This window comes from Mauremys mutica, chromosome 5, assembly GCF_020497125.1.
Source record: "Mauremys mutica isolate MM-2020 ecotype Southern chromosome 5, ASM2049712v1, whole genome shotgun sequence".
In the NCBI taxonomy this organism is placed as follows: domain Eukaryota; kingdom Metazoa; phylum Chordata; order Testudines; family Geoemydidae; genus Mauremys; species Mauremys mutica.
The window spans coordinates 12,318,764-12,341,873 of record NC_059076.1 but is presented as its reverse complement, the minus strand read 5'-3'; the positions used below and the strand labels follow the sequence as shown (position 1 = coordinate 12,341,873).

The 23,110-nt window shown below is 49.0% G+C and overlaps 1 protein-coding gene across 8 annotated transcripts in view; it reads left to right on the top strand.

The window, feature by feature from the left end:
• Positions 1 to 238: 238 nt before the first annotated feature.
• The window catches only part of LOC123371283 (UDP-glucuronosyltransferase 2A2-like), a 38,862-nt gene continuing 15,990 nt past the window's right edge, over positions 239 to 23,110 (top strand). The window contains exons 1-2 of one of the 8 annotated variants that reach the window (XM_045018702.1): positions 8,486 to 9,141; positions 12,272 to 12,363. In XM_045018702.1, coding sequence (XP_044874637.1) covers positions 8,498 to 9,141; positions 12,272 to 12,363 — 736 coding nt within the window. In that variant the 5' untranslated portion in view covers positions 8,486 to 8,497. Of the gene's footprint in view, positions 999 to 4,961; positions 5,698 to 8,482; positions 9,222 to 11,624; positions 12,364 to 13,194; positions 13,422 to 17,820; positions 18,557 to 22,380; positions 23,033 to 23,110 lie in introns of those variants that run through there. The other 7 variants (XM_045018700.1, XM_045018695.1, XM_045018698.1 and 4 more) reach the window with 7 other exon arrangements.

Below are 23,110 nucleotides of genomic sequence, written 5' to 3'. Positions count from 1 at the left end.
AAACAAGTGGAAAGAGAAGAGCTAAGCAAGAAAGAAATGTCATAACCCTTTCTGTCTTTTTATTCCAGACACCTAAACTGTACTTGTGTTCCAGGTGTATCCATCACCATCCAGGTTTGGAAAACCCACTCTTCTGGAGCGTGTCTGTTCATCGTTAGGAGTACTGGTCAAGTGGCTATTCCACATCACTGAGAGAGGCTGAGAAAGTGATTGAGAGTGAAAAATATATTCCTGTCCAGTCACCAAACCTGCCATGGCCTCCGCCACAGCCCGAACCAGTGTGTCAAAGAAGCACATCCAATTTATAGCTTTTCAGGTCACTCTGATAGGAACGGTCTTCTGTGGGAATGTGCTGATTTGGCCTGCGGAAGCCAGTCACTGGCTAAATGTTAAGATCATTATACAGGAACTGATACGCCGAGAGCACAATGTCACCATCCTAGTGGCAAATGCTTCCCTCTTCATCACACCGCATGCTGAGACGGCCGAGAGGTTCGAGGTGTACCCTGTGCCCTTCGGAAAGAACTACATTGACTCCTTGATCAAGGAGATCGTGAGCTTGTGGGTGTATAACAGACCAACTGCACTGACCTTCTGGCAGTTCTACAAGGAACTGGGGAAGCTGATCAGCAAAGCGAATGAGATGACTAGACAGCTGTGTGATGGCGTGCTAGGCAACCGGGATTTAATGGCCCGGCTGCAGAGGGACAAGTACGATGTGCTTCTCGCCGATCCGGTGACTATCGGCGGTGACCTAGTTGCTCTCAAACTCGGAATTCCATTTGTGTACTCTCTGCGTTTCACACCAGCCTCAACAGTGGAGAGGCATTGTGGGAAGATGCCCTCTCCGCCTTCGTATGCACCCGCAGCCCTGTCTGAGCTCACAGACAAGTTGTCATTCGGCGAAAGAATAAAAAACATACTGTCTTACCTCCTACAAGACTATGTGTTTGAGAGCTACTGGGGAGAATGGGATTCGTATTACAGTAACATTCTAGGTAAGCATTTCACTCTTTCATTCTTAATGATATTACATCCAAAAATCTATGTCAGAAGAATGTTCATGTTGCAAAGACAAGCGCTTTAATTCTGGTACCTCCTAACTTTTAAGTTGCCCCAGACAACATCAGTCCGGCCCCACTGTGCATCTGCATAGGCATAACTGAGCCTTGCCCCACACCACACCATTGTGGCACAGCTAGGAATAGAATTCAGTTCTCTTAGGTTCCAGTCCAGTGCCTTAACCATGGGAGAACAGCCTTTATTATTATAATTATTATTTATTATTTGTATTACTGTAGGACCTGGGAGTCCAACTCATGGACCAGAACCCCATAGGGTGACCAGATGTCCTGATTTTACAGGGACAGTCTTGATATTTGGAGCTTTGTCTTATATAGGCACCTATTACTCCCTGCCCACTGTCCTGATTTTTCACACTTGCTGCCTGGTCACCCTGGGACCCGATTGTGCGAGGCACTTTAAGGACCTTACAATGCAACCTTTCCAACTGTCTGTCTCATTTACTGTCCCTCCAATGCACTGAATGAGGTAGGGGTCCTGTAGAACAAATTGCATGTGGTCATGTAATTACAGATTGTTATAATGTGTACTTACAAGAGGATAGATGAGGTTCTAGTCCCAGCGGTGCCAGAAGTGAACTCATGTCTCCAGTGGACGACAGTTATCTCATCTCTAAAAGAGGGTTAATGATGCTTGTTTCTCTTCCAGGACAGGGGCACAATGACTATCTCAGTAATAAGGGGTGTGAGGGAACTACTAGAGCCAGGTGTTGGAAGAGGTGACACTAGAAATCCTAGTCCCTAGCCCAGCACTGCTCCTAGACCAAAGGATGTTTGATGGGTGTATATAAGTGTAACTCACTGGTTCAGTGATATTTGTGTCCTCTTCAAGTGGCTGGTTCCCATAAGATGATAAAACCTACAAGGGCTGCTAGCTCATTGAGGTAGCTACTGTTTTAGCTCAAGTGGTAAAGATCTATACTGTGGTGTTGGAGGTCCTGAGTTCAAATCCAGCTGAGAAGCAAGCAAGCACATCATTTTGCCCATTCCCTCTGTGCTTTTTGTTAGGTTCAGAGGAGAGCTAGTGCTGAACTCAGTCAGGAGTCTGCAGACAATGCTAGTGAGCCAGACATTGATGGATTTTAAGGCCAGACAGGACCATTAGATCCCTTAGTCTGACCTCTATCCATGAATCACCAGCAGTCCCCGTGGTCTTTCCATAGCTCAAAAAAAAAATCCTAATACCTTTCTGAGTGGAAGCCATGTTAGTCTGTATCAGCAAAACGAACGAGGAGTACTTGTGCCCACTTCAGGTGCCACAAGAACTCCTCGTTCTTTTTGCTAATACCTTTCTGTATTTTATGTGCCAAATTTACTTTGTAGTCCCAGGCACAAGATGTCAGCCACAAAAGCACAGGGCTAGATGTTTCACCCCTCACAGAGGGTGAGCAGAAAACGTTACAATTTTTTTTTATTTTCAAAAGAGTCCATTTTTTAGTGTGCTATGTCTTAGGAACCCCTAGTTCAACTGACTTGAGATTCTCCCCATGAAGCGAAACCTGGCCCATGGCACAACCTGCCAACATTCACAATGAACTGTCTTTTCTGGGGCATTTTTAGAATCCTAGCTACAGCCTAAATTATAGAGAGGCTGCTGCCACAATGTTCTAAACAACCACCCCGGATACTCTCCTCCTTGAACCGCTTCCATATTGGGTAGCACTGATATGACCTAGAACCCAAGCCATGTTTTCCTCTAATGGCAAGATACGTTAACTTTGGAGGCTCTTCTGTGATATAGGGCTCAATATAGGGGTAACTGGTGAAATTCTCTGGCCTGTGTTACACAGGAGATCAGATTAGATGATCAGTTGTGGATAAAGCCTGAAGACAAAATACACTCTGCCCTAACTGTTCAGCATGGCAATTTGGCCGGGTGAATGAGAGGAAAATTCAGAGGTTCTCAGCGGATATACTGAAATCAAGCATGGCTTTGTAACCAAAACCCATACTTACATCACAGGTTAGTTAAAACCGAGCCTCTCTTTTCAAAACAAATTATGCTTACATACACTGCATCCGGTAATAAGCAATGAGGGCACTGCGATTTCTTTCATTTCACATAGAACCCTTTGTTTTGAATTGTTGTCAGTGGAGCTAATCTGTCTTGTAACGCTGATAGTTTACTTAAATATTAGTTACATAGGATCAGTGAATGACATTTTAATAGGTTTGGAACTGTGAACTGCACCTTCAACTCTCACTGACTCCAGCACCTGACCGAGGCTCGGCACCTTGCAAGACTGAGCCCTTCACGCTTTAAGAAAATGAACCTCTATTGTCATACTGCAGTCACAGCAGATCACTTGACTCCCCTTGGTTTCCCATAGCTATTCCATTACAATACCTGTCTGCTTTTGTATGGGAAGAATGGACAGAGAGAATGAAAAAGGAAAGAATGATCCAAACCGTACGCATAAGCTGCAATGAAAAACATTAGGACAATAACAATGTGACTTGGTAAACAATGAGAACTTTTGCAGAGCAGAAGCTTAGAAGCTATTTTTCTCTCACAGTGAAAGGGACTTTAAGTGATTTCTTAAGTGCAGGGAAAATAGGTTACCAGGAAAAAGCTAGTGCGTTACCAGACTTTCAAATCCAGTCTACAGTACGTTACTGTCCCCTAGTGGCATACAGAAGAGCAAGCAGCTCTTATACCAAACATCTCATTGCATGGTATCTAGTCTAGTTCCATTTCAGGTACTTATTTGTCCTTTGTTACTATAGCATCTGAGCATTTCACCATCTTTCATGTATTTATCCTCCCAACACCCCTGTGAGGTAAGGAAGTGCTATTGTCTCCATTGTACAGAGTCAGGGCCACCTCAGCTCCCAGGGGGGGTCAGGGAAAGGAGCTCAACTTCCCCTCCCCCAAAGGGGCAGGGGCCCTCAGATCCTGGCTCGCATACAGGGGGCAGGGAAGGAGCTCAGACCCAGTCCCCCAGATCCCAGCTTGCATGGGGGTTTGAGGAGAGCCCCCCCCCAAAGTTAGAGCCCCTTCTAAATTAGCTGTTCTACTCAGGGCCCATTCCTAGGAAGAGGAAACCCATTTATCAGAAGCAGATGGTAGCAACAGGCCTGTAGCTCATTCTCACATTTCTGCCAAGGGCAGAACTTGGAGTTTGAACTTGGAGTGCAGCGCAGATTCAATGGCCACAGCAGGCCTCTCATCCACCCAGTTACTGAGAGAACAGGCTACCTGCAAACCCTTTTGTTTCAACAGAGCCCTGGGCTTGGTGCACGTGGGTATTTCATTCTCTTCAGCAGGTGGCAGTTGGGTGGGTATTGTTTGCTGCCAGGGTTATTTGGCCAGCCAGTAACACTGAGGAGTCCAGAAGGACCCCAAGCTGCAGAAAGACACCCTTGATCGCTGGGGATGCTGTAGAGGAGGCAAGTTCTTCAACCCACTTTCCTATGTGTGTGTGTGGTCAAACAGTGTTGCTTTAGAGCGGTTTCATTCTAAGCAGGTTAGGTGCCTAACTCCCTTTGAAGCTAAGGGGAGTTAGGCACTTGCCTAAATACCACTAGGCACCTAAGCAGGTTAAGCACCTGTCTGCCTCATTAGGCACCTAAAGACCTTTGTAAATCTGGCCCTTATCTCTGATTAAAAGTCGGTGGGTGCCGAACTCCCAGTTGTGCCGTTAGCTTTAAAAATCACATGAAACAGCAAGTTCATGGTGTTCACTGTTTGTACCGTCTGATAGGGAGATCTGCAAAGTTTGCTCCATTCCATGCTGAATAGAATTCCCATCCAGGTTTTCCAGAAAGAGATGGGTGTATCATAAATCATGGGATGTTTCTTACTGACAGCATGAATTTTTTATGACTCACTCTTTTAAGGCAGATCCCTGTGTGAACACAGCCTTTGTCTGCTGATTCACAGCTGCTGCAGCGATGCTAAATTTGCAGTGCACCTGCAGGGTACTAGTTTGCCTCTCCCTGCTGGCTGAGAATGTGCTCTCTGGGAAGGTGCTGGTGTGGCCTGCGGATTACAGCCACTGGATGAATCTGAAACTGGTGACTGAAGAACTGGCAAGCATGGGCCATAACATTACAGTGCTGGTCCATTCAGCATCCCTTTCTGTCAACGCTACTTCAGCTTCCGCTCTTCATTTTGAACCCATCGAGGTTGGATTTACATCTGACAGGCTGCGATCACTGTGGGAAAAATTCCTGCGTTTCTGGGTCTATGAGAAAGCTCAGGTCTCCTTCTGGGAAATGCATAGCACGATGAGGAGCCTCTCACGTAGCGTTTCTCACACGCAGAGGCAGATATGTGATGGGGCAGTAAAAAGCAGGAAGCTGCTGGAAAAGCTGCGGATGTCCCAGTATGATGTCCTCCTCTCAGACCCAGTGCTGCCCTGTGGGGAGCTGCTGGCGGAGCTGCTGAGGGTGCCGTTTATCTTCACCCTGAGGTTTTCCCCAGGCTTTGCATTTGAGAGACTGTGTGGTCAGATATTGGCTCCTCCTTCTTACGTGCCAGCTGCCACCTCTGAGCTACAAGAAAAGATGTCCTTCTTGGAAAGGACTGAAAACCTATTGCTCTACCTCATTCATGACCTTCTGCAGCTCCTGATTTGGAAGGAATGGGACTCCTATTATAGCAGCGTATTGGGTGAGTTTCCATAAGTACTCACCTCTATTTTCGAAAGGGATGGGTAACATAAGGTGACAAAATGATTGAGGACAGGGCCAGATCCTCAGCTGGTGTAAATGGACTTCAGTGGAGTGACACTGGTTTCTGTGAGCTGAGTATGTGGCCTTGTCAACGTAGAGGTTTCACTGGAGGGTAAACATCTGTATATCAGAAGTAGGGAAACATAATCAATGGTCTGTTTCCTCTGAGGCAGAGGAAGATAGTTGATGAAGTCAGTGGGGCTGCCTTTCCTCTGACACTGTTGTAACTCAGGAGTGACTCTATTGAAGTCAACAGAGACATTGGCCTAAAACAGAGATAAATGAGGTCCAGGACCCTCTGATTATAGCAGCTACATTGAATCCATACGACTCTCCTCCTTCCCCTTCTACTCAGCCAGTGACGCTGTCCATTCTGATGATGGAAGTGTGTGGCTGGAATCTCCTCTGAAGCACTTGTGAAAACCTTGCAGGAATGAAGACTCCTTTTGTTGTTTATGTGCAGTGGTGTCACATGTGGCTGCTACCAGTATGTTTCACCAAACCACAACTGGCCTGGAATGCCATTGGAAGAGAATAACAAGAGGATCCATGAATAGTTCACTTCCAATTATTTTCTTTGTCATGGTGCAATATTTCTTTAGAACAGGAGGATGCCATCATGCACATGGGTTGAAAATTTCCCTCCTCAGTCGGACACTTCTTGTTTCTCATGTCAAATGCAGCACGGGCCGCCTCAGTTATCCAAACTAAGGTCATGTCCATCTTTGGTTAAACCATCTTTGCACATAGACAAGCCCTTACACCAGAAACTATTCTGCTATCTGAAACCGCACTTATCTCAGCTTATTCTTGCCTTCACTGCATTCAGATAATGGAAGTTATACCTAATTTTGAAACTGCGAGATACATCTGAGGGTATCTAATGCGTACGAAGGAGCTGGAGCTGATGACTGCAATTGTTCTGTTGCTTTTCCGCATGGCTTCTTCCAATTGCTTCATGATGAAACTGCATTTATTTTCTTTTGGGGACTACTTAAAGTTTAGGCCTGATTGACAGCCCGTTGGAAAGAATCCCATTGGCTTAACGGAGCCCTTCTGACACGTAAGAGGGAAACCCTTGCATGAAGTGGATTAAAGGCTGTATATTCCCTGCATAAGAAGAATTCCCAGGTGGCCAGGTCAGCTGGCTTTGAGGCCCTTTTATGCTATAGAGTGATAGAAGGAGGGCATGACAGAGTGAGAAGAGACCCAGGGTATTTAACCCAGCCTACTAGCCTAGGGAGAAGTAGCCAACATAGGAAACAAGACAAAGCAGAAGGAAGAAAAAAACGCTGGTGAAAACAGAGGCCAAAAGAGTCACAGATGAACTATCCCAAATAGAAGGGGGCCTGTGCTTGTCTTCACTAGACTTTTGTAGCTGGAGATAATTGATTGACAATTAGCTTGAGGTACTTGATTGCCAGTTAACTCCAGGTAATTTAACATGTTCCTAAAGTCTTACTGTGGACTCTCCCCACTGCAGACAGGCTGTGCTGATCCCTAGAGAAAAGAACAAGACCTGTGTAACATGATGAAATGTGTGCACTCAGGGGCGGCTCTAGGCATTTTGCCGCCCCAAGCACAGCAGGCAGGCTGCCTGCTGCACTCGCGGCGCCGGCAGATCGCCCCCCCCGTGGCTTGCCGCCCCAAGCACGCGCTTGGTGTGCTGGAGCCGCCCCTGTGTGCACTGTGTCCACACCAGCCTTTACAAATCTGTTAATTACCTCAAGTTAATTGGCAATCAATTAACTCCAGGTATAAAAGTCTTGTGAAAGTGTCAGACTCAGGACTCAGTTTGTCAGACCACTCTGTTTTATTAGCACAGCGCTCTGCTAATAACACCCAGATAATGTGAGCCCCCATACAAGACCCAAACAGTCTTTTTTATACAGATAAAAGGGAGCGAACTAAACAAAGGGACAAAGAGAGCAAAATTGTAAAATTTACCTGGGGCACAGCATGCATCTCCTACTTCCTTACTAACTCTTATCGATCTAAGGCTAATACTTCACCAATCGCCCTTAAGCGGAGCAATTGTTCTACCTTAATGTCTGCTTTCCTGACACCTGGATCACAGCATTCTTTTCATTTCTACTTAAAGGCACATCCAGCATTCTTTAATTCATTCTATTTCTTTAATATAATTCATTTCACTTTCACAAAAGCAAGCCCCTAACCTTACAGACTGGCTATAGTAGACATGCTGTCACTTTCCTGGCTTCCCTATCACAGCTCCTGTAGGATCTATCACTGGAAAACAGTTACAGAAACCCACATGCTGCAATACAGTTGGCAATGCATTTCTTTCTTTCTCCTTAATGCTCTTTCTCCTACAGTGAGGCAATATTATTTTTCTAGAGTCCTTCCTTTATCTGGTGGCTAGTTCTCTCTCTGCAGTAGGGGCAGTAGCAGTTAGTACGAAGAGCAGTGAGCAGTGATTCATACAGAGCAAGAATGACTGTTAGTGATTGCTCAACAGAGGGAGTGATCTGACTCGAATCTTGTTTCCTGCTGTGGATTGAAGCAGGCAATTCATACGGTCTTATCCAGGACAGGATTATGTGCTAGCACAGATTGACTTTTACTGCCAAAGTATTCCCTGTGCTCTGAGACAATTAAGGTTAATCAATGTTGGAAGTTTTAGAACATAATCTCCACCGTGGGCTGTCCTCTTGTGTACTGGCACCTGGATCGAAAGAAGTAGGCAAGTGCAACAGCTTCCAAGGAAACGCAGCCACATGATGTCGGGGAAGTGTATTGCAGCACTCTTTTTGGTTCTGGGCTCTGGCTTGGGCTCAGGGTCCTGTGGGAAGGTGCTGGTCTGGCCAGCTGATAACAGTCACTGGCTCAATGTAAAGTCCATTTTAGAAGAGCTCGCAGACAGGGGCCATGAGGTGACTGTGCTGTTGTCTTCATCCTTTCTGGGCATAGATGCCACCAGACCTTCCCCTTTCAATTTTGAGGTGATCCCTGTGCCATTCACAAAGGAGGATATGGCGTCCCTGATGGAAGACTTTCTCCACATGTGGCTTTATGAACTGCCCAACTTTTCATACTGGGAGACCACTTCCAGGATGTGTAACTTTCTATCACAGCTGCTGTCTATGAACAAAGCAACTTGTGATTCGGTGGTGTGGAATGAGGAGCTGATGGAGATGCTGAGAGAGGCTGCCTTCGACATTCTCCTTGCAGATCCATTATTGCCGGGTGGGGAGCTAGTGGCAGAGAAGCTTGGTGTCCCATTTGTCTATACTTTCCGGATCTCTATGGGGAACACAGTGGAGCGGCTGTGTGGGGGGCTTCCCGCCCCTCCTTCGTACGTGCCTGCCAGCATGGGCAGCCTGACGGACAGGATGTCCTTCATGGAGAGGATGAAAAACATGTTCATTTATGCTCTTCAGGATGTTCTGTTTCACCAGGTTTTCTGGAGAGAATGGAATCAGTACTACAGCAATGTTTTAGGTAAGGCTGCTCTTGTTTGCCATGATTGTGTCTTTACTGCGGGCTGCATTGTGTGAAAGGAAGCCTAGTCCAGTGAGGGAGGATTCCAGGCACCCAGCTTCAATTTCCTGGGCCGAGTCTAGACTGCAAGCTTTTGCCGGCATAGTGATGTCCATCAGGGCTGTGATCTCTGCCGGCAGCTGTGCCGGTACTAGCCCCTAGCATAAACAAAGTTGTATCAGAAAAACTGCCCCTTTACTTGTATAGCTTGTTTTGCTGAGAGGGGCTGGGATAAGCTACACCGGAAGAGGCCAGTTTTGCTGGTATAAGTTGCAGTCCTCTAAGGAACACTTGCCAAGCTAGGATACTGGCTAAACACTCCTGGCCCAAGGCACTTCTGTATCAGTTTAACTGTATCTGCTCTACAGCTTTAGCTAACAGCCGGGGCGGCTCCATGCACCAGCGCACCAAGCGCGTGCCTGGGTCGGAAAGCCGCGGGGGGCAGTCTGCCAGTTGCCATGAGGGCGGCAGTCAGGCAGACTTTGGTGGCATGCCTGTGGGAGGTCCGCCGGTCCTGCGGCTTCGGTGGCAATTTGGCGGTGGGTATGCCGAAGGAACGGGACTGGTGGACCTCCCGCAGTCATGCAGCCGAAGGCTGCCTGACTGCCATGCTTGGGGCGGCAAAATACATAGAGCCGCCCCTGCTAACAGCCATGTGACTTTTAGCTCATGCAGTAGAGGCTCGTGCATTTAGCTCCAGAGGTCCCCGGTTCGATCCTGCCTGACGACAGCCGGGATCTGTCAGCATTACCCCTGCTCTGAGAATGGACACTCCCAAAGGCTTAACTGGTTGATCAAATATGGCATTCCTCCAAGTGCAGAAGAGAACATTAAGCTGAGAGACCTGGCTCCTAACCAGTTTCCCTCTTAATGATAAAAGCAGGCTCTAATGTTCAAGGCTGAGTGTGTCATCGCTGCGCTATTATCTAAATGCACTAGCAGTATCGCACTTTGCAGTGTATGCAAAAACCTGTGGCCCTGACTGTGCCCTAGCGATGGAGTGGGATGAGGCCGAGGTAGAGGTGATGCAGTGTCCCATAGAAAGATAATACAGTGATCCATGCCCCATCCTTCAGTTGCCTTCACGGCCACCTCCTTGGTTGCTCCCAGAGCAGGCACAGAGCTCTCTGTGGGGCCAGGGATCTGTGCGCACACAGGGCTGGGGGAGGGTGATTAGGATTGTCCCACCATCAGCCCTGCAGTTCCCCAGAGAGAGATAATCCTGTCCCCAGCTCTGTTATCATTCTGCGACTCCCCTTACAGGAGGGATCGTGGAGACAGCTGTGTTTGGTGGGGTCCCTGTAATCCTGGCTCCATCGGGCCATGGCTAGGGAATGGCTCAGAGTCCCTCTGTGCGAGTGTGGAGGCGCAGGGCTTCCATGCAATTTGCCCAGGCCTCTTGCTGATTTGGTGAGATCCACGTGGCTCTTGGGGGATGGTGGGGTTAGTGGGCTGCCCCATTCTGTGTGGGGCCATCCCCCGTGGAGCATCTCAGGAGAACCCGCCCCTCTTTGCTTTGCCCTGGGGGTTTTCCCACAGAGGGAGGGGCAATCCGGCCCTATGTTTTGTGTGTAATAGGTGCTGGCCCGTGTGACACAGAGGATCCGCTGCCGTGCACCCACTACCACGGAGAAATTTGGAGCCAGTGAAAGTGCTTCACTTGGGGAACAAGGGAAGCCACAGCAGCAGCCCAAGTGGACAAGAACTGTGAAACTCTGATGTCCTAAAGCTTCCTCTGCCTGCCCGTCTCCTGGAGTTCCTCCCACGATCCCCAGGGACCTCCTCCAGCACTACTCCTATCACCCAGCATGGAGGCAGAAGCCAGGGGACATTCACATTCAGGACAAGTGTTCCCAAACACCGCATACCCAAATGCATCTGTAAAACTATTCGTCAGCCAATCACAAATCATGAATAAGTTGGTGACAGTGAGTCATGATTGGTGGAAGACAGACCAGTGATTACAGGGTCAAGTCTTTGTAATAAGGGTCTGCTCCAAAGCCCACGGCAATCATTGGAAAGACTCGCATTGATTTAGTGAGCTTTGGACTGGGGCCATAGTTTGCAATTCAAAGATGACAATTTTCCTGCAGATCTGAAAATGCACATTGTGTAACAATAGCTGTCCAGCCGAGAGAGCAGGTTGTTTTCAATCCTGCAGGAGAATCCATCAGTTTCATTCCAGAAGGAGAATTCTAGGTGATCCAGAACAGGATTTGGTACTTACTGAGTGTTTCCTCACATATGGTAATTTTGCATTGAAATGACCTTATATGAAGATTGCGACGTTCAAGATCCAGTCTTTGAGGGCTGTGCTTAGAAGTGTTTACACTGTCGACTTTGGAACTGAACTTAGCTCCAGTGAGAGGTGCAGCTAGGATGTTGAAGAAGTGGCTTTTGCTGGTGCTGTGGGTTCACATGAGTTACTGGGGCTCAGGATCCTGTGGGAAGGTGCTGGTCTGGCCCACCGATGCCAGTCACTGGCTCAACATAAAACGGGTGCTGGAGGAACTCTCCCTTCGGGGCCACGATGTGACTGTGCTGGTGCCTTCAGCAAATTTGCTCATCGATTACAATGAGTCCTCTTCCCCATTTGACTTTGAGGTCCTGCCGGTGCCCTTTACCGAGGAGAGCATAGCGGCCCTGTTGGAGGACTTGCTGCACCTGTGGATGTACAAGCTTCCCCATCTGTCCTACTGGGAGGGCCTGGTGAAAATGATGAATATCATGGAAGTCTTTCTCAAGATGTCGAAGCAGACCTGTGACAGTGTGGTGCTGAACCCTAGGCGGATAGCAAAGCTCCGGCAAGCAGGGTTTGATATGCTAATCTCAGACCCTCTTTCTCCGGGCGGTGAGCTGATAGCAGAGTTGCTTGAAATCCCTTTTGTCTATACTTTCCGGTTCTCTGACGGGAACACAGCGGAGCGGCTGTGTGGGGGGCTTCCAGCCCCTCCTTCGTACGTACCTGCCAGCACGGGGGGACTGACGGACAGGATGTCCTACGTGGAGAGATTGCAAAACCTGCTCTTTTATGCTCTTCAGGATGTTCTGTTTCACCAGTTTTTGTGGAAAGAATGGAATCAGTACTACAGCGATGTTTTAGGTAAGACTGCTCTTGTTTGCCGTGATTGTGTCAGTACCATAACATCAAATATGTAGGGCCGCAGTTTCCGAAAGGAAGTCTAGTCCAGTAGGTAGGGTGCTACCCCGGGACTCCGGATACCTTGGTTCAACTTCATGCTCTGCCACATATTTCCTGGGTGACCTTGGGCAAGTCACATAGGGCTAGCACAGATTGATTTTACTGCCAAGGTATTCCCTGTGCTCTGAGACAACTAAGGTTAATCAATGTTGGAAGTTTTAGAACATAATCTCCACCGTGGGCTGTCCTCTTGTGTACTGGCACCTGGATCGAAAGAAGTAGGCAAGCAAGCAAGCAGAGTGCAACAGCTTCCAAGGAAACGCAGCCACATGATGTCGGGGAAGTGTATTGCAGCACTCTTTTTGGTTCTGGGCTCTGGCTTGGGCTCAGGGTCCTGTGGGAAGGTGCTGGTCTGGCCAGCTGATAACAGTCACTGGCTCAATGTAAAGTCCATTTTAGAAGAGCTCGCAGACAGGGGCCATGAGGTGACTGTGCTGTTGTCTTCATCCTTCCTGGGCATAGATGCCACCAGACCTTCCCCTTTCAATTTTGAGGTGATCCCTGTGCCATTCACAAAGGAGGATATGGCATCCCTGATGGAAACATTCTCCACATGTGGCTTTATGAACTGCCCAACTTTTCATACTGGGAGACCACTTCCAGGATGTGTAACTTAGTATCATGGCTGCTGTCAATGAGCAAAGCAACTTGTGATTCGGTGGTGTGGAATGAGGAGCTGATGGAGATGCTGAGAGAGGCTGCCTTCGACATTCTCCTTGCAGAGAAGCTTGGTGTCCCATTTGTCTATACTTTCCGGTTCTCTATGGGGAACACAGTGGAGCGGCTGTGTGGGGGGCTTCCTGCCCCTCCTTCGTACGTGCCTGCCAGCCTGGGCAGCCTGACGGACAGGATGTCCTTCATGGAGAGGATGAAAAACATGTTCTTTTATGCTCTTCAGGATGTTCTGTTTCACCAGGTTTTCTGCAGAGAATGGAATCAGTACTACAGCGATGTTTTAGGTAAGGCTGCTCTTGTTTGCCGTGATTGTGTCTTTACTGTGGGCTGCATTGTGCGAAAGGAAGCCTAGTCCAGTGGGGGAGGATTCCAGGCACCCAGCTTCAATTTCCTGGGCCGAGTCTAGACTGCAAGCTTTTGCCAGCATAGTGATGTCCATCAGGGCTGTGATCTCTGCCGGCAGCTGTGCCGGTACTAGCCCCTAGCATAAAGAAAGTTGAATCGGAAAAACTGCCCCTTTACTTGTATAGCTTGTTTTGCTGAGAGGGGCTGGAATAAGCTACACCGGAAGAGCCCAGTTTTGCTGGTATAAGCTGCAGTCCTCTAAGGAACACTTGCCAAGCTAGGATACTGGCTTAACACTCCTGGCCCAAGGCACTTCTGTATCAGTTTAACTGTGTCTGCACCAGGGGCTGTCCCGGCATAGGTATTTTGGTAAAAAATGACATCCCTAAACCGAAAAGGTCCATCAATACAAGAACTGCGTGGAGCCCACCCCTTCATCGCGCTGTGCTTAGTTCCCCAGCTGTACATTCTTGTGACATTTCCAGCCTTGCCACTTCTCTTCACAGCTAGAAAGGGGAGTGAAGAAAAAGCCTTGGTCGCAGTGTCCGGCTGTGCCAACTTCCTGCTCTACATGGGGCAGCCGAGCAGGTGGGAGGCAGAGGAGAAAGGGAAAGACCCTCGGACTCCCTGCTGGTTGAAACACCCAGCTTTTTCTCTCCCCTCCCTGGATTATTTCCCGGTAGAGGAAATTGGGGCCTAAAATCATTCCATCAGTTTCTTTTGGCATGATCCTAGAAAGCAGCACAACAAGTAACCACCAGGCCTTGTGGTGAAAGCACTGGACTGGGGATGCAAGAGATCTGGATTCTAGTCCCAGCTCTGCCACAGACTACCCATGTGACCTTGAGTACCTCACTTCACTTCTTCATGGCTCCATTTACTATGGGTCAAATAGTCCTTCCTCTCTCCCATCTGTTTGTCATCTCACCTGTTTCGAGGGCAAGCTTTCTTGCTGTGTGTTTGTACAGCTCCTAGCACAACGGGGCCAGATTTTCAATTGGGGCTTCTAGGTTGTATTGTGACATTAGTAATAATAAGGTGGCTCACAATAGGTATACCAGGAACCATTTTGAAAGCTGTTGGCTGTTTGCAGTGAATTGATCAAATGTTACACTCTGGGCTCTAGTTTCTATTTTTGAACTTTATTATAAGAATAATGAAACGAGGCCTGATTTCCAAAGGGACTAAGCGTGTGCGGGTCCCCTTGACGTAAACAAAGCTGCCAGGGCTCATCAGTCAGGCCCTGACGAATCCACCTTTTCAAAGAATGTGTTTCAAATGGCCCCAATTAAGGTGTCATCAGGGCAAATACTGCAATGGAACAAGGAGTAGCTAGTTAGAAGTGCCTAGCGCTGTTGAAATGGAGACATCACCCAGTGAAGGTGCAGCCTAGTGAGTTTCCCGAATGAGAAGGGGTAGCTGTAGAGTTGTGGTCACATTCATCTGGTTTTGTCTTTTGAGACTGTCGTCTCTTTGAGGCCCAGCCTGCTGTCCTGTGCGTCCGTACAGGACTTAGCCTATATCAGGGGCTACCGCCCTGCAAATAATGCTGCTGTGCAAAGGGGGAGAAGATGAATCATTCCCTATGTGAACCCGGATATAAAATGGAGTCATGCTGGTTTGCTTTCCCTGGTTTGATTGACCGACATTGCTCACCGAAAAAAGAATTTAAACCCACTGATCTAAAGTCACTAGGTAGTTGGCTCTTTGTCTTATGTACAAAGAGTTTCGACGGTCTTTACAAAATAAAAAATCTAGACCAAAGGAGAGATTTTCAAAAGTGTGCAGAGATTTAGGAGCACAAGCACCATTGAGGGACTTGAGCTTCTAAATCCTTTGGGTGTTTTTGAAGCCCCCGCCTCTCCCTATTATTTATTCAAATTAACTGATTTGTTGGCATCATGGCAGCAAGTATTTAACACTTGTTGGCGTTTGATTTTTATCAGAGTTTTATTAAATAAACTACAGGCAATATTATGAGGAAGCCGGGCATTGACAATGTACCTGTGTAACCCCCGCACCTCCTGGGTGTGGTGTTCTGTCCCATGTAGTAGCACCGAGACCACTTGGAGAGATTGAGTCTGCTCTACAGCTTTAGCTAACAGCCGGGGCGGCTCCAGGCACCAGCGCACCAAGCGTGTGCCTGGGTCAGAAAGCTGCGGGGGGCGGCCTGCCAGTCGCCATGAGGGCGGCAGTCAGGCAGACTTTGGTGGCATGCCTGCGGGAGGTCTGCCGGTCCCGCGGCTTCGGTGGCAATTCGGCGGTGGGTATGCCGAAGGCACGGGACTGGTGGACCTCCTGCAGGCATGCCACTGAATCCACGTTACCAGCGGACCTCCCGCAGGCATGCAGCTGTGAAGGCTGCCTGACTGCCATGCTTGGGGCGGCAAAATACATAGAGCCGCCCCTGCTAACAGCCATGTGACTTTTAGCTCATGCAGTAGAGGTTCGTGCATTTAGCTCCAGAGATCCCCGGTTTGATCCTGCCTGATGACAACCGGGATCTGTCAGCATTACCCCTGCTCTGAGAACGGACACTTACATGAAACCCTCTACTCCCAAAGGCTTAACTGGTTGATCAAAAATGACATTCCTCCAACTGCAGAAGAGAACATTAAGCTGAGAGACCTGGCTCCTAACCAGTTTCCCTCTTAATGATAAAAGCAGGCTCTAATTTTCAAGTCTGTGTGTGTCATAGCTGTGCTATTATCTAAATGCACTAGCAGTATCGCACTTTGCAGTGTATGCAAAAACCTTTGGCCCTGATTGTGAACTAGCGATGGAGTGGGATGAGGCCGAGGTAGAGGTGATGCAGTGTCCCATAGAAAGATAATACAGTGATCTGTGCCCCATCCTTCAGTTGCCTTCACAGCCACCTCCTCGGTTGCTCCCAGAGCTGGCACAGAGCTCCCTGTGGGGCCAGGGATCTGTGCACACACAGAGCTGGGGAAGGGTGATTAGGATTGTCCCACCATCAGCCCTGCAGTTTCCCAGAGAGAGAGAATCCTGTCCCCAGCTCTGTTATCATTCTGCCCCTCCACCACTGTGTGAGTCCCCCACTTACAGGAGGGATCGTGGAGACAGCTGTGTTTGGTGGGGTCCCTGTAATCCTGGCTCCATTGGGCCATAGCTAGGGAATGGCTCAGAGTCCCTCTGTGCGAGTATGGAGGCGCAGGGCTTCCATGCAATTTGCCCAGGCCTCTTGCTGATTTGGTGAGATCCACGTGGCTCTTGGCGGATGGTGGGGTTAGTGGGCTGCCCCATTCTGTGTGGGGCCGTCCCCCGTGGAGTATCTCAGGAGAACCCGCCCCCCTTTGCTTTGCCCTGGGGGTTTTCCCACAGGGAGAGGGGCAATTTGTTTTGTGTGTAATAGGTGCTGGCCCCTGTGACACAGAGGCTCTGCTGCCCTGCCCCCACCACCACGGAGAAATTCGGAGCCAGTTTAAGTGCTTCACTTGGGGAACAAGGGAAGCCACAGCAGCAGCCCAAGTGGGCAAGAACTGTGAAACTCTGATGATCATAGAATCATAGGATTGGAAGGGACCTCAGGAGGTCATCTAGTCCAACCCCCTGCTCAAAGCAGGACCAATCCCCAGATTTTTACCACAGTTCCCCAAATGGCTCCCTCAAGGATTGAGCTCATAACCCTGAGTTTAGCAGGCCAATGCTCAAACCACTGAGCTACCCTTCCCCTAAAGCTTCCTCTGCCTGCCCGTCTTCTGGAGTTCCTGCCATGATCCCCAGGGACCTCCTCCAGCACTACTCCTATCACCCAGCATGGAGGCAGAAGCCAGGCGACATTCACATTCAGGACAAGTGTTCCCACATACCGCAGACCCAAATGCGTCTGTAAAACTATTCGTCAGCCAATCGCAAATCATGAATAAGTTGGTGACAGTGAGTCATGATTGGTGGAAGAGAAACCAGTGATTACAGGGTCAAGTCCTGGTAATAAGGGTCTGCTCCAAAGCCCATGGCAATCATTGGAAAGACTCGCATTGATTTAGTGAGCTTTGGACTGGGGCCATAGTTTGCAATTCAAAGATGACAATTTTCCTGCAGATCTGAAAATGCACATTGTGTAACAATAGCTGTCCAGCCGAGAGAGCAGGTTGTTTTCAATCCTGCAGGAGAATCCATCAGTTTCATTCAGAAGGAGAATTCTAGGTGATCCAGAACAGGATTTGGTACTTGCTGAGTGTTGCCTCGCATATGGTAATTTTGCACTGAAATGACCATATTCTTCTATCAGGATTGGAACATTCAGCATCCAGTCTTTGAGGGCTGTGCTTAGAAGTGTTTACACTGTGGACTTTGGAACTGAACTTAGCTCCAGTGAGAGGTGCAGCCAGGATGTTGAAGTGGCTTTTGCTGGTGCTGTGGGTTCACATGAGCTGCTGGGGCTCAGGATCCTGTGGGAAGGTGCTGGTCTGGCCCACCGATGCCAGTCACTGGCTCAACATAAAACTGGTGCTGGAGGAACTCTCCCTTCGGGGCCACGATGTGACTGTGCTGGTGCCTTCAACAAATTTGCTCATCGATCACAATGAGTCCTCTTCCCCATTTGACTTTGAGGTCCTGCCGGTGCCCTTTACCGAGGAGACCTTGGCGGCCCTGTTGGAGGACTTCCTGCACCTGTGGATGTACGAGCTTCCCCATCTGTCCTACTGGGAGGGCCTGGTGAAAATGATGAATAGTGTGGAAGTCTTTCTCAACATGTCGAAGCAGACCTGTGACAGTGTGGTGCTGAACCCCAGGCTGATAGCAAAGCTCCGGCAAGCGGGGTTTGATGTGCTAATCTCAGACCCTCTTTCTCCGGGCGGTGAGCTGATAGCAGAGTTGCTTGAAATCCCTTTTGTCTATACTTTCCGGTTCTCTGATGGGAACACAGCGGAGCGGCTGTGTGGGGGGCTTCCAGCCCCTCCTTCGTACGTACCTGCCAGCACGGGGGGACTGACAGACAGGATGTCCTACATGGAGAGATTGCAAAACCTGCTCTTTTATGCTCTTCAGGATGTTCTGTTTCACCAGGTTTTGTGGAAAGAATGGAATCAGTACTACAGCGATGTTTTAGGTAAGGTGCTTTTGTTTGCCGTGATTGTGTCTAAACCATAATATCAGAAATGTAGGGCCGCAGTTTCTGAGAGAGAGGCTGGTCCAGTGGGTAGGGTGCTACTCTGGGACTCCGGACACCTTGGTTCAACTTCATGCTCTGCCACATATTTCCTGGATGACCTTGGGCAAGTCACATAAGGCTTGTCTGTAGATAAAAGTTGTACAGCTTTAGCTATACCATTGTAGCTAAAATGGTACCACCCCTGGAGTGAGGAGGGACGTGTTAAGGTGTTTATAGCAGCATCGCCTCTTCCCATGTGGAAAGGGGAATATATTATATGGGTATAAGGCCATGGCTACACTTGCAGATGTGCAGCGCTGGGAGTTACAGCTGTGTTCATACAACTGTGTAGGGAAAGCGCTGGTGTGTGGCCACACTGACAGCTACCAGCGCTGCAGTGTGGCCACATTTGCAGCATTTGCAGCGCTGTTGGGAGTGATGCATTATGGGCAGCTATCCCAGCGTTCAAGTGACTGCAACATGCTTTTCAAGAGAGGGGGGTGGGGTGGAGTGTGACAGGGAGTGGTAGAGAGAGAGAGAGTGGATTTTTGGAGCTGACACTGTGTGTCAGCTCCCTGCCTTGCAAAGCCTGCCTTGCAAATTCTGTGTCAGCTCCCTGCCTTGCAAAATCTGACCATTTTCTCAACCCTTCATTCACTCTTAACTGCAAATAGCCTGCAGACCTGATAAGCAGCTGCTCCGTCGGACTCCCTTTCTCCCCCTCACCTCCGCCCCCGCCGTGCTGTTTCTCTCCTCAAGCAAACACTAGCTGTAGATATTCATCCCCCTGCCTGCCTCATTCACAGCAAACAGGAGCTGTGTTTGTTTTTTAGATAAGCAGCTCCCGGAGCCTCTAGTTCACAACAAAACAAAGAGAGGCATCATAACAAAACAAAGAAAGCAATTTAGTTAAAAGCATTATGGGAAAATTCTGGAGGTCAGTTACAGCATAGTAAGATTAATCGCTGTTTACACTTGCACTCCAGCGCTGCATCACCAGCGCTGCAATAGTTATACCCGAGGCAGAGCAGGAGTACAGCCAGCGCTGTAGCCAGGGAGATACAGCGCTGTATGTGCCTTGCAAGTGTGGACGGTGAGTGAGTTGCAGCGCTGTAAAGCCTCCACCAGAGCTGCAACTCTCCAGTGTAGCCAAGCCCTAAGGCATGTTTCAGCCAACATCACGAAGTCCTCGCTAGCGATTATACTGGTATAGCTATTTTGGTTTTTTTTAAAAACCCCCAAACATACCTTGATGGAAATAGTTGTACTGGTTAAAAACAAACAAACACATAAAGAACCTGTTTAGATAAGGCCTCCATCTCTCTGTGCCTCAGTTCCCTATCTGTATATGGGGATGCTAGCAGTGCATTACCTCACAGGGGTGTTGTCAGGACAAATACATTAAACATTGTGATGTCCTGGTCAGATAAATACAGTCATAGGTTGGGTTAAACCTTATTGAAACTGGTGGGTGTATCAGTGCCCCTCATTCCAGATAAATGTAAAAAATAAATAAATAGACAAACTTCTTCATGGAACCAGATAGCTGAACCAGTTAGGGGCGTCCTCTGCCCAGAACAAAGTCACGTGGGAGGCTGGAGTAGGAGTTGTCATGTGACCCACAGCGTTCCTCTGTGATCTGATAACAGCCTGGGGGCAGGGGATTGATTGGATTGGATTGCGTCAGAGAAGCAGATTAACATACCGGAGAAGCTAGGAGAAAAGGAACAGAAAGCCAAGGAGACAGCTGAACAAGCACTGGGACTGGGAGAACGGCCCTTACGGGGGGAAAAAGCTTCTATAGGGAGCTTTTTGAGCAGCGTGCTGGCTGGAAGACACTGCCTCCTGCTGTCTGATTCCTCCTGTGTGGAAGGAAACCGGACTTGGTGCACTCTTTACAAGTAAACAGGATTGCTTCACAGAGAGACCTGTGGAACAAATGATGGAACAAATAATGGAAGTGCTCAGAGAAATTGAAGCTGGACAAAAGGAAGTATAACAAGACCTAAAACAATTGGAGACTTTGCAAAAGGAATGAAAGCAGCATCTGGAGTCTTCCCAGAATAGCCTGAGGGACGACTTGCAGGCAGAGGTGAAATCTCTATTGGAGTGGCAACGACAAAGAGTCTGGACAGTCTGGAGTTGCAACACACCCAGTCTGCAATAGTAAGACAGATCAGATCAGTAAGTCAGATTGCCTGACTGCCATAGACACAGGGCCGGCTTCAGACCCCAGCGCGCCAAGCGCGCGCTTGGGGCAGCATTTTGCCGGGAGGGCAGCAGATGGCTCCGGCGGACCTTCCGCAGTCATGCCTGCGGGAGGTCCACCGAAGCCGCGGGACCAGCGGACCTCCCGCAGGCATGACTGCGGAGGGTCCGCTGGTCCCGCGGCTCCGGTGGACCACCCCCAGGTATGACTGCGGAAGGTCCGCTGGTCCCGCGGCTCGGGTGGACCTCCCGCAGGCATGCCTGCGGATGCTCCACCGGAGGCGCGGGACCAGCGGAACCTCCGCAGGCTCATCTGCAAGAGGTCCCCCGGAGCCACGGGACCGGTGACCGGCAGCGCGCCCCCTGCAGCATGCCGCCGTGCTTGGGGCGGCCAAATTCCTAGAGCCGCCCCTGCATAGACCAGAAGGTATTCCATTAATTAGCGGAGACCAAAGAAAACACTGGCCAATTTGGAACTTGCCCATGGATGAGCCAGCTGGAGGAGTTGGGGAAGACCAGACATTTAACAATAAATGCCAAGAAAAGGTGTCTTACAAATTCATTATGTGGACATTTCCTTTAAAGATGTGGCTCAGGTAAAGCAAATATTCACTGCAAACAAGTAGCTGAAGTAAAAGGTGCCTGTGTAGACAAGTAGCAGTTTCAGTTTGTCACATGCATAAACCGTGCCAGAGCCGAGTTATTTGTTGGCATCGTCATAGAGGTAGTTAAATCTGTGTGAGTTTGTGGGATGGGACTAGTTCTGAGAACACACCACAGACACAGCATTTGCCCACAGGCAAGGTAACGAGGAAGCCGGGTGTTTGCCAGCTACCTGCTCTGAGAATGGAAACTTCACCAGAAGGAGGGTTTCGCCTTTCAACTCCCAAAGGTTAATTGATTGATCCAATAATGGCATTCCCCGAGTTGCTGAAGAGAACGCTAAGCAGAGAGGTCTGGTTCCTAACCAACTTCCCTCTGACTGATAAGAACAGATGCTCATGTTCGAGGCTGTGAGTGTGTGATGGCTGCTCTGTGACCTGTATGCACTAGCAGTATCGCGCTGGGCATTGAATGCAACAAGCTCTGGCTCTGATTGTGCCCCAGTGATCCGTGAGTAGGGCAGGCTAGACGGTAAGGGTGATGCAGAGTTTCCTGTGGGAAGATAATATAGTGATCCATGCGCTATCACCCAAGGATGGATCGCGCTCTCCTCCTTGGAAAGAGGCCTCAGCTGCATCCACAGCCACCTTCTCCACACATTGCATTACAACAGTTGTCCTGCAGAGGTAGCAGTGCCTTCTCCTGTAGGAGAATCCTAGGTGATCCACAACAGAGTTTGTACTTGCTGAGCCTGTCCCCACCCACATATGGTAATTTTGCACTGAAATGACCTTATATGAAGATTGCGACGTTCAAGATCCAGTCTTTGTGGGCTGTGCTTAGAAGTGTTTACACTGTGGACTTTGGAACTGAACTTAGCTCCAGTGAGAGGTGCAGCCAGGATGTTGAAGTGGCTTTTGCTGGTGCTGTGGGTTCACATGAGCTGCTGGGGCTCAGGATCCTGTGGGAAGGTGCTGGTCTGGCCCACCGATGCCAGTCACTGGCTCAACATAAAACGGGTGCTGGAGGAACTCTCCCTTCGGGGCCACGATGTGACTGTGCTGGTGCCTTCAGCAAATTTGCTCATCGATCACAATGAGTCCTCTTCCCCATTTGACTTTGAGGTCCTGCCGGTGCCCTTTACCAAGGAGACAAAGGCGGCCCTGTTGGAGGACTTCCTGCACCTGTGGATGTACGAGCTTCCCCATCTGTCCTACTGGAAGCTCATGTTGAAAATGAAAGAATTCATGGAAGTCTCTATCAAGATGTTCAAGCAGACCTGTGACAGTGTGGTGCTGAACCCCAGGCTGATAGCAAAGCTCCGGCAAGCGGGGTTTGATGTGCTAATCTCAGACCCTCTTTCTCCGGGCGGTGAGCTGATAGCAGAGTTGCTTGAAATCCCTTTTGTCTATACTTTCCGGTTCTCTGAAGGGAACACAGCGGAGCGGTTGTGTGGGGGGCTTCCAGCCCCTCCTTCTTACGTACCTGCCAGCACGGGGGGACTGACGGACAGGATGTCCTTCACAGAGAAGATGACAAACTTGCTGCTTTATATTTACCATGATGTGTTTTTCCTGCATTTCTGGGTGGATGAATGGACTCAGTATTACAGTGATGTCTTAGGTGAGACAGCGACTGGACAGACATAGCTTTTTTGCCCAGGCCAAGACTTTAAAAATTAGGGGCCTCAAGTTAGGAACT